The 12,301-nt window shown below is 39.7% G+C and overlaps 1 protein-coding gene across 8 annotated transcripts in view; it reads right to left on the bottom strand.

The window, feature by feature from the left end:
- SMYD3 (SET and MYND domain containing 3) overlaps positions 1 to 12,301 on the bottom strand; it is a 758,748-nt gene that overhangs the window by 390,615 nt on the left and 355,832 nt on the right. The window contains exon 1 of one of the 8 annotated variants that reach the window (XM_050771887.1): positions 4,953 to 5,338. The exons of the other annotated variants lie outside the window; for them this stretch is intronic. Within the exon in view, the coding sequence (XP_050627844.1) occupies positions 4,953 to 5,054 (102 nt within the window). The 5' untranslated portion in view covers positions 5,055 to 5,338. Of the gene's footprint in view, positions 1 to 4,952; positions 5,339 to 12,301 lie in introns of those variants that run through there. 8 annotated transcript variants of the gene reach the window in all.

Raw genomic sequence — 12,301 nt, forward strand, 5'->3', positions numbered from 1 at the left:
GCGAACACAAATGGCAATTCAAAAAGTTTTTTATTAATTAATATTGTATGACCTAATTAAATCCTAAAAATTTAAACTTTTGGAAGCCATCCCAATGTGCACAGCTTAAGTATGTTCTAAAATGACACAGGGTCAAAAGTAAGCCATCTTAGGGACATGTGTCAAATTATTCCACACAACTATTGCTTCCAGTAACATTCTTTGAGTCATCTCAAGACAAGTCCATGCTAGCAAATATAGAAGTCATTAGGCAAAGAATGTAAATTTGCTTAAGATGCAGAGGCAAACGTGATCCCAGTATCAATCACCTTAAAGTTTCATAATTAAAATGAGTTTGGCGATTGTCTCAGGCACACACATACACACACACACGCGTATATATATATAATGTATACATATATGTATAATGTATACATATTATATAAGAACAGAGAAGACATATACAGCTAAAATTATTTTCATACACAAACCAAAATGAAATTTTAAATAAAAGAGAAGTATATAAGATCATACAAGTAGAAGGAACTGCTAAGAGTTATCTAGTTCTTTTTTTTTTTTTTTTTTTTTTTTTTTTGAGACGGAGTCTCGCTCTGTCGCCCAGGCTGGTGTGCAGTGGCCAGATCTCAGCTCACTGCAAGCTCCGCCTCCCGGGTTTACGCCATTCTCCTGCCTCAGCCTCCCGAGTAGCTGGGACTACAGGCGCCCGCCACCTCGCCCGGCTAGTTTTTTTTGTATTTTTAGTAGAGACGGGGTTTCACTGTGTTAGCCAGGATGGTCTCGATCTCCTGACCTCGTGATCCGCCTGTCTCAGCCTCCCAAAGTGCTGGGATTACAGGCTTGAGCCACCGCGCCCGGCGAGTTATCTAGTTCAAACTCTGGCCCATTACCTTTCAAGCATTCAAGTAAGTTTTCTGTGTTTTTTAAAGGCCTCTAGGATTATATAATGTATATCAAGTATAAGGCTTTCCAAAATCATCCTTTATTCACTTATGCAAAATAAGAAAGAAAACAATGTGAGAAAAGCTGAGTATTCCCAAATCTGGCAGTGCCTGCTGATAACTTCTCACTGTTAGATCAGAGAGTTATTGGTACTGTTTGTCATTCATGTCCTGAAACCTTCAAGTACACCATGAACTGCACATGTTTCCAAACCAGCATTTCAACTTAGCACCAACAGACTGGAGTCAATAGCATATATAACACCTTCTGCAGAATGTAAAGCTCTCAGGCCAGCTCGAATAAAAAGGTAGCTGTGCCTTGATTTGTGGTTATCATCCTACAATAACATAAAAATGAGCTATCCAGGTGAAGAGTAGCTGTCCAGTTTTTAGTTGGCTACCCAGCCCCAGTTCCAAAAGCATAGGTCCGTCACAGTCAGATTTTAAAGTTGAAAGAAAGGCAGACACCTCAGACACCTCATGGAGGAGCCCGGAGACAGTCCTGAATAACGCTGCCCATCTGAGATGGAACATTCTTTTGTCATGTATGGGGGACTTAAAGGAAAAAACGACTAATTCTGCAATGGCAAAAGAACAGTGCAAAAATAATGCAGGATAGAAGCAGGGCCTTGGGAATATATCCAGGAGTTGGAGGAAGAAGGTGGGAAGAAGGTTGAGACAATGTACAGCACAGGCTCTGCGGACTGGGCAGGGAGAACGTAACAACCAGTAGGCAACTTTAAGATAAGGAATACAGTTAAATGAATGAATGAGTGAGTAAATGAATGAACGAACCAACATAGGAACCAAGGAACATACAAATAAAATGAATGAATGAATAAGTGAATGAGTGGGCATATAAATGAATGAAGTTGATGAATGGTAGGGTGGAACTAAGATGCAGACAGTCCTAAATGTCAGGTAAGGAGTCTGAATTCATCTGAACAAGCAGGATGAGAAAGACATTTCTCAGACTTCTGCAGAGCACAGCCTGCCCAACCGTATGCACAGACCTAACTAAAAGCAATGAGAGTTCACGGAAAGTTTTTACCTCCATGAAATAAGTCACTGTGGAAGATCATTCAGGGAACACTAGGCAAAGTATAAGAAACAGAAGTCTTAAAACAGGTACAAGGACTACGAGCTAAGCCACTGGGTTGTTGATTTTCTGATCATGCATATACTGAAATTTTGGATTTGGGTTTTTTTAATTGAAATATGTCATGTGCTGTAATATTCATGCTTTTAAAGTATACAATTCAGTTGTTTCTCATATAGTTGCAAAATTGTACACTCATCACCACTATGTAATTCCAGAATATTTCACCACTCCATAAGGAAACTCTGGACCTATTAGCGGTCACTCCCCATTTATCCTCCCCTGAGCCCATGGGATTAACATGTTTTAATCTTAATATGAATTTCTCCTTTATATATCTCCCCATAGTGCATATAAGGACAATATAAGGATATTTGCACAAAGCAGACTCTCAGTAAAAGGTACATGAGTATCTGCCAAAGAAATACTGTCAGAATTCAGGAATCATCAAGACAATTTTCTTTGCTACCCACCTGATGTGGCATTTTTACTCTCACAAGGTGGCAATTTTCAAGGTTCATTAAGTTTTTTAAAGTATCACTTGGTTTCCCAATTGCAAAAGTTTACATTGTTTTTCTCCCCATTGGATACCATAACAACCTAAATATAGTGGCCAGATCAAAAGACGGTAAAAGTAGATGGTGCACAACGAATAGCCCAATTCAGCAACCACAGCCTTAGATCACGATCGATTTTTTTCCTCCAACCAGCAGAGTGAAACAAGTTCTAAGAATGCACAGGTGTTTCTCTGCAAGTCCCTAGGTGGAAGTAGTGGGTTATAGGCTTAGCTGATTTTTTTTTCCTATTTTAAAGTCATTTAAGAAGGTATTTCCATCACATTTGGTATAGAATTCTATTGAATTTTGGAACGGCTCTTTGGTTTGGCAGCACATTTAAAGAAAAGGAAATCTCCAAATTCCTCTCAGAGATTATTACCCTGAATTTTAGAAGAAATCTCATTTAGGCTTTGTATGTCATCCCCCATTACACACGTAAACACATATTTTTTTTTATCTTATTTCTGTTAAAAATGTAAAATACCTTTAACTATAAAAAGATATTCCTTAAGATAACTAAATCCAGCTGAATAAAAATATAATATGTGTGTCTTACTCGTTTTCCTCATTCTGCGAATAGGGCCAAGGGACTAAATTCACACACACCACTGATGTTGCACACAGTCCTCCTCTGTCCCATCCTCACTCCGCCCGAGTGCAGCACTATGAGAATAATACATTCTCTTCATATATATTCGCTCGCTACTTATGAAAGATATTTGCATTAAAACAACTGTTTTCATAATACTAAGCTTCCAGGATTAAAAAAAAAATAAAGTTCCCCTCGCAAAAAAAAAACAAACAAAAAAAAACCAAACCTGACTGCATTTTGGTCAGTTCACCTCTTCCTATAAAGTATTTCAAAACTTTATCTTTCTTTTTTTTTTTTTTTTTTTTTGAGGCGGAGTCTCGCTCTGTCGCCCAGGCTGGAGTGCAGTGGCCGGATCTCAGCTCACTGCAAGCTCCGCCTCCCGGGTTCCCACCATTCTCCTGCCTCAGCCTCCCGAGTAGCTGGGACCACAGGCGCCCCCAACACACCCGGCTAGTTTTTTTTGTATTTTTTTAGTAGAGACGGGGTTTCACCGGTTAGCCAGGATGGTCTCGATCTGCTGACCTCGTGATGCGCCCGTCTCGGCCTCCCAAAGTGCTGGGATTACAGGCGTGAGCCACCGCGCCTGGCCAACAATTTATTTTTAAAAAGAGTTTAAATACTTTGTACAGTACCTAAATGTCTTTGTATTGCTCTCTACAGACAAATCATGTGGAAAATATTTTCTAAATGCTCAGGTGTGTCAAGTTTGCTAGACACAATCTAATCCCTTTTGTATCTTCTCTCAGTAACTCAAGGCTCTGTGAAGCTGCGGACAGTTAAGACAACAGGGACCCAAGGGACGCAGCCTTCGCCATCAGTCACAGCAGCCACCAAACCCCCGGCCTGAGCTACACAGAGGAAGGGGCTTTTATCTTCTTCCTACAGAATGCCTGAATACGCTCAAGGGATCCTCCATAAATAATTTATTAGCAGCAAAAAGAATATGGTCTAATCAATAAGGAGTAATGGCGAAACTCACAGCAGGTTCAGGGGACTGACTGGGTGTTACATTAATGTCTGATTAAGCTTCCTGGGAAATTTTAATTGTTCATAGACCAAAGACCTAAAATTAACCTTTTAACCTTCTGTTACAAAGGGTCTTTCTCAATGGACCAAAAAATGTTTATAAAATATATCTAACGAAAACAGGAGGCTAACATGAGTATTTCAACACATAGATTTTCTCAAGATCACACAGGAAAACAGAGTTAGAACTTAGTTGACTTCATTCTACCCAAACCTTCCTAATTCAATCATATTGTCTAATAGTTAATGATTATTTTCCGGTGGGTGTTATAAGGGCTTTATAACACACTTTCATTTCTCGATGATCAATTCCCTATTTTCCAGGAAAGGAATTTGGAAAACTGTACTCTTTCTCTCTTTTTCTAGTAATTACCTTCATCAGTTCATAGCAAAACAAACTGCATGCCATAAGCATTCAAGAAGCTGAGTTTGAAACACATGTCTTCAACAAAAATGATAAATTCTGATTTTATAATTATACATGCAGAATTTTAAATTAAAAATTGTTGATATGTGCTAATATTACACAGAAAATCCAAGATGGTTAACAATGGTGGGTTACAGAAGGCCTTAATGATAGACTTATTTCTCTAATTTTGCTTTGTTCAAGCTAATGTTAAAAGAATTGAATATTTCATCACACTCTGAGAAGACAGCAAAGAATCCTGCTGGCAAGTAAAGAGTAGCTGACCTAAGCTTTTCAATATGCCATGGACAATACTCACAAAGATAGGAATTACCTGTATTTCACTCTGCAGTGATGTAGCTCTCCCTTTCATTAAGATATTCTTTTCATCATGTATTGGTTGATCGAAGACAAAACATAAGAAAGGACAAATCATTCTTTAGTTACATAAGAATCTTATCTAAAGCCAAGATCTCTTTCAAAGGATGAATGAAGAATGCACATATGTACAAAATGAGAAGACTTGCCAGCAATGGCCAACGAGGTACAAATGCCAGGTTTCTGCTGAAATGCTCGGTGAAACAGGTAAAAGGATGATGGGTTCTGGGCCTCAGGACCTTTCGCTTCAAATTCCAGCTCCACTGCTTTGGATGTGTATGATTTTGGCCCAGAAACTTTTCTCTAAGCCTATTTGCCCCTCTGGAAAATTATTAATAATATAAAATTATTAATTTTATATTAATATTAAAATATTAATATAAAATAATATTGTACAAGTATTCATCTTGTACAGTATTCTTTGGGACTAAGAAAAAATAAAAGACTTACATTTTCTAGCAAACAATATAAGCTCAACAAATGTTAGCTTTATTACTAGAACTAGTACCAGTAGTATTAGTACTACTAGCAGTTATTGCAACTGTGCAACAGAGAACTGAGAAGTGGTAACAGTAATGCTTCATGTATCCACCATCTTCATAGAATGAACTGCTCCACAGTGGATTATTTTCCTATTAAAGTTCATACTTTAAAGCATCAAACCTTTTTATCCCATGCATTTGGAAGGAAATGCTATTTATTTATTTATTTATTATTTTTTAGAGACAGGGGTCTCACTCTGTCACCCTAGCTGGGGTGCAGTGGCACAATCACAGCTTACTGCAGCCTCAAACTCTTGTGTTAAAGTCATTCTCCTGCCTCAGCCTCCCAAGGAGTTGGGACTATAAGCACATGGCCATCATGCCCCGTTAGAGATGGAGTCTCACTATGTTGCCCAGGCTGCTCTTGAACTCCTGGCCTTAAGCCATCCTCCCCTCTCAGCCTCCTGAGTCGTTGGGATCATAGAATTGAGTCACCAAGCCCAGCTGGAAGGAAATGTATTTTAAATGCATATCATGGTCACTGGCTTAGCAGAGAGGAGTGTATCTTCCTTGGTAATTCAGGACCACCTTTAGGATCAACACTCACTGTCTTATGTAACTTATGACAGTAGAGGTATTGTCAGGGGCTACCCAAGTGGGCAGGCTTCATTCAGGTGACCTATCCATTCAACTGCTATGTTATTCTTGAAGCTGGTGACTCTGTCAGGAAAACTCACAACAATTCTCAGAAAGGTTCATAGGACACTAAATGTCTTAGGGTCACATGGAGCTAATACATAAGGGAGCAGTCACTTGAACCCAAAAGTATCTGGCCTGGAAATCAACTCTCTCTAGCAACCCATACTGAACTCAGCAGTCACTGTATACACGCAGCAGAACCGGAAACTCCGCAAAAGATCTAGCAGGATTTGAATTCCACATGATATGAGCAAATGTTGAACAGGATGACAGGATACAGCTATCAAAAAGCCTAATGGTAAAACAAAGACAAACAATTATTTCTCAAATTTTATAGTTTGTGTGGATATTCAAAGGAATTTTAACGTCTTAAGCACACCTTGACAGAGTGGTGCATTCCTATGATTACTTACTTTCATTTTACTGTCCTAAATTCTCTCCTTCAGAGTTATGGTAGCTAACAAAAGCAACAGTAGCATAATGTCTATTAAACACGTACGGTGTGCTAGAAACTGTGGCAAGTCCTCTACAGAACCACAGCCTCCTGAATGTACTCAGAATTCTGAAGTAAATGACTAACATGCCAACGTAAACACATTTTTTGAAAAGTCTTCACTTAAATTTATTAAACAGTCCAGAATCCATAAACCAATGTAAAAACATTCAAGATTTTCACTAGTAAATACATCCCCTGGACTACAGCACTAGTTCCTGGTGAAACCCTGGTGATTGAGTTCTGCGTTCAGTGGCGAACGCAGAGTCGAGCTGGAAGCAATGAAAGACTTACTTTGAAACAAAGTTAAGTTTCCGATAAAGAAGAAAAATTATGCTTAGGTTCATTCTTTCTCTTTTTCAAAGTTTTCCTCTTCCTTATGCTCGCATTTAAGAAATTACCTTTCAGCAAAACGAACTTGCTCAGAAGATGATAGTCACTAACAACCAGGCGTCCCCAGCCTCGAACCTAAGTATACCACATTCTTTTTCCTTTCCTTCAGTACCAGAAGGATAGCTCTCTTCTCGATTCAGTAGTCCCCCTTATCCTGAGGAGACGCGTTTCAAGACCCTCAGTGGGTGCCTGAAACCACAGACAGTACTGCGCCCTCTATACTCCATGCTTTTTCTTACATATAGCCTGAAACCACAGACAGTACTGCACCCTCTACACTCTGCTTTTTCTTATATATACATACCTATCATAAAGCTTGCTTTATAAATCAGGCACACAGAGTAACAAAAATAACTAATAATAAAACAATTATAATAACAGACTCTTTACAACCTCACAGATAGACTCTTTCTTCCGGTAGATCTTAGCAACCTCAGCATGTGCTTTTTTTCTTTTCTTATTAAATCGGGAACTTTCACCTTTTCATTTAAGGAAGCGCTTTACAGCTTCTCTTTGGCATAGCCACATTGACAGCACTACCCTTGCACTTTCCCTTACTACGTCAAATAAGGGTTCCTTGAGCACAAGCACTGTGGGCTGTGAGACTGCAATACTCCATCTGATAACTGAGGGTGACTGCTAGGTGGCTAATGGGTAGGTCGTGTGTACGCGTGGAGATGCTTGATAACGGAATGATTCACGTCCCGGGGGATACGGGATTCCACCATGCTTCTCCGAACAGTGCATGACTGTAAACCTATGAACTGTTTATTTCTGGAATTTTCCATTTAATATTTTTAGACTGTAGTTGACCACAGGTAACTAAAAGCACAGAAAAAGTGAAACCTCAGATAAGGAGGGGACTGCTATACTTTCAGTAGAGAGTTCTTGTAAGTATATCGCTCTTTTCTGGACACCTACAAACACAAATTGGCCAGAATATCATGAAGAATGTTTAGTGTGAAGACAAGTAAGAAGGGCTTGGTGATCTTAGTTCCAACCTTTGGCAGTTTCTTCGTGGAGATAAACACGAGGTAGGAAGTTCTGTGCAAGTCTGGTTGTGCAACCGGCCTCTCTTAATTGTGTAAGATCCATATGGAATGGTAAGAAATAACTGCCACCACAATGGACAACAAAATTTCACTAATGTGAATTAACAGGCAAAAAAGCTAACCTGGATTACATTACCCTTTTTAATGGAAATACAGTTGTAGTATATTTAATACACACACACACACACACACACACACGCATCCTCCAATTAGACTAACAGTGTAGAGGGTCTTGGGACCTGCTTAAAGGATAGGGACTCTTAGTGAATCATGCATTACTGCATGAAACACATTCTTCCCAAAGGCTTTATAACAGGTGCCTTTCTTTGTAAGTTCAAACAGTTTCCTTGCAGTCTTGGGTATACAATAGGATTCTAAGTCAGTTCTCTCCATAACACATTTTGAAAGAAAAAAAGTCAAAGCAGGACAGGCATGGTGGCTCACACCTGTAATCTCAGCACTTTGGGAGGCCAAGGTAGGTGGATAGCTTGTTCAAGACCAGCCTGGGCAACGTGGCAAAACCCCATCTCTACCAAAAATACAAAATAATCGGCTGGCTGTAGAGGCATGTGGCTATGGTCCCAGCTACTTAGGAGGCTGAGGTGGGAAGATCACTTGAGCCCAGGAGGTCAAGGCTGCAGTGATCCACGATGGTGCCACTGCATTCCAGCCTGGGCTACAGAGCAAGACCCTGTCTCCAGTCAATCAATCAACCAACCAATTAATCAAGCAATCAAAGCAGCACTATGTGAATCATCATAAATGTCAAATTAGTAAGGTCTAAATTCCAGATTCTGCTTATTCATGCTTTGGGACCCCATAAGACATTCTCCCAGCCTCTATGCTTCTGGACCCTCCCATCTGTCAACACCATTGATCTACATGTCTAGATGAACGCTCTACTACATCACCCCACAGAAGGGCACAGGATCAAGATATAGAACATTTGATTTAATGCAGAAAAAGTAACTTTCCCAAAGCCTTGTGCTTTCCAGTCAGGCATTCGTTTCCTCACAGAACAGCAGCATGGTTAACAAACAGCTTCTAGAAGCGCCTGTAAAGACTGATAAATTTAGCTGGAGGAAAAGCTGGAGATTTTCTTCTCCATTCCCTGACTGTACTTATAAGCTACTTACTGCAGCCCAGCAAGGCTCTCCTCGCCTGGATGGCCAGCCTCCCGGTAGAGCTGACAAAAGCTGACGGATCCACCTGCCAGAGGATTACTAAAGATCGGGATGCTGCTACCGCCATGTCCCTGGCACTCTTCAGGGAAAGCCCGGGTACCAATGTCTTCTCTTATTCATGGCAAACTCTGATGTGGAACCAGCCTAAAAATTCTAACACAGCCCCTTCTCAGTTAAATTTATTGAATGTGTTTTTGGTATTTGAAGCTCATTTTTATGTTTCCAATAATGTCAGTATGACTGATCCATTATTATTAAACTACAGTTTTTAATGAAACTCCATTTCACCATAACATCTAAAATACTGCAGCCGAATTTGATTAATTATACCCTAGAAGAAAGTAATAACAGATTCCCTATTTCAAATACAAAATGGGAAGCTCCTGTTTCATTCTTCTAATTATATGAGAATGGGCAAAGTAATATACCCTCCCTGTCAACAAATTTCAGAAACTTGCTTTTATCTTTTTATTTTTCCTCCAGTCAGAGTCCTTGTTAATGACAGGAGCATATCATAATTTAATTAGCTGACACTGACTGGCAGTCTACCCACTTCTTTTTAATTGGAATCATTTCATAGAACTATCCATAAAGGCCCGTTTTGCATAACTAATAACCTTCATAAACAAGACCTCTGGAAAACTGCTGACTTTAATGGAAAGAGATAAAACATTTGGACACAGGCACAGGTTCCTACTTCACGGAAGACTAGGGACACAGAATTTACTCTGCAATGCATATGACAGAGCTAATTCAGGAAGCGTGAATCAGGTTTCCCGGATCTGGATAGCAAAAAAAATTCCAGAAAGTCAACTTCCCCATCGCCTCACAAAAGCATCCTAATAGTTGTGTATAGTGGAAAGAACACAGGCTTGAAAATCTGAGTTTTTCTTTCTTTTTTCTTTAGACAGGGTCTCACTGTGTTGCTCAGGCTGGAGTACAGTGGCTATTCACAGACTCAATCATAGTGAACTATAGCCTTGACCTCCGGGGTTCATGGGATCCTTCTGCTTTAGCCTCCTGAGTTGCTGAGACTACACATGCCTGGCTCAGATCCAGATTTTAATCTGAGCTACAATGTGACCTTGATCAAGTTCAGAAACTTCTCTGGTTCTTATTTGCAAAATGAAAGCGATATAACATCTAACTCAAAAGGCTGTCAGGAATATTAGTTATAACGTATGTAGTGTCAACAGGGAGTAGTTCAATAAATAGCAGCTTTTATTCTCACAATTATTACATATTAAATTTGGCTAATAATACTGAATTGTTGGGATCATATTAGATAACTTTGTGCAAGTGCTTAGACAATTAAAAGGCAATATAGGCATCTGAGTTTCACTGGATTAAAGACAAGTTTTAAAGTGCTGTTCTTACATTTTACTTGTTTTGATTCTTGATTAACTGCTATATACTCACCAAATGTTGCTGCCTTCAAGGAACCTGAGATCTTTAGAGCACAGGCTTGGGAATCAGGTGACCGAGTGTGAACTCAGCCCACTTTCTAGCTGTGTAACATTCTGTCAGTAGGTAAGCTGCTTAAATTGACTTTCTGACCTGAGAAAAGCAGCTAATGAAAACAGCATTCATCTCACAGACATCCTGAAGGTTAAATGAAACCATCCATGTAGACTGCTAAGCACAACGCCTGGCACAAACTAAGTGGTCAGTATGCACTAGCAATTACTATTGAATTAGTGACAATCCAAGGTCAAGTCTGATACAGATTTGATTGTAAGATCCACATGGAATGGTAAGAAATAAATGCCACCACAATGGACAACAAAATTTCACTAATGTGAATTAACAGGCAAAAAAGCTAACCTGGATTACATTATCCTTTTTAATGGAAATACAGTTGTAGTATATTTAATACACACACACACACACACGCATCCTCCAATTAGACTAACAGTGTAGAGGGTCTTGGGACCTGCTTAAAGGATAGGGACTCTTAGTGAATCATGCATTACTGCATGAAACACATTCTTCCCAAAGGCTTTATAACAGGTGCCTTTCTTTGTAAGTTCAAACAGTTTCCTTGCAGTCTTGGGTATACAATAGGATTCTAAGTCAGTTCTCTCCATAACACATTTTGAAAGAAAAAAAGTCATAGCAGGACAGGCATGGTGGCTCACACCTGTAATCCCAGCACTTTGGGAGGCCAAGGCAGGTGGATAGCTTGTTCAAGACCAGCCTGGGCAGTGTGGCAAAACCCCATCTCTACCAAAAATACAAAAAATCAGCCCGGTGTAGAGGAGAGATGAGGAAGTGAGGCTCAGAAAGGTCAAAGAGCCCTCTCTACCAATATTAAGGAGTAGAGGAAGGAATTTTATTCCAGGTCTGTCTGACTTCAAAACTCATATTCAACTCTAATGCTTTTAAATCACTCTTAAACCAGGCTCAGTCATTATTTTCTAATATACAGTTAATGAGTATTTACATGCTGATCAAAGTGCCAGTTGTTGAGGATATAATCGCAAGAAGGTAGACGGTATCCCTGCCCTCAGGAAGCTTACCTATCTGGGAGAAATAGATAAAGGGCAAGACAAGAAAGCATGCCATGTTCTCTGGTAAGGACAATACACCACCCTAAACGTGCACCATGCAGGGAGAACAGGGAAGTGTATAAACATGAGCAGTTTAGAAGAATCCAGGTAATAAAACAGCTTATGTTACCTTACACTTTGACCTTTTCTTGAAACTAAAATTTCTAGGGATTCCCAGCAACCCAGGACATTTGTATACCAAAGAATCAAGCTAAAGAACTGTAAATGGACCAAAAAGAAGAAAATGCTTATGGCCTGACCTCAGTAGAGCACGTAACTGCACACGTGAGTTAATGGCAAGAGTCTGGGAAAGAGACCTCTGTCCAAACAAACCTCCTTCTCCGCCAAGTGCCAATACCCATCCTTCCTGCAGCAGTTAAAGAAGAGACAGTGAACACAAATGGCTTTTCTCAGAACGGACGGTATGCAGACCCGGTGCATGGTAAGGCATAA

This window comes from Macaca thibetana, chromosome 1 (genome assembly GCF_024542745.1).
Source record: "Macaca thibetana thibetana isolate TM-01 chromosome 1, ASM2454274v1, whole genome shotgun sequence".
NCBI classification, from domain to species: domain Eukaryota; kingdom Metazoa; phylum Chordata; class Mammalia; order Primates; family Cercopithecidae; genus Macaca; species Macaca thibetana.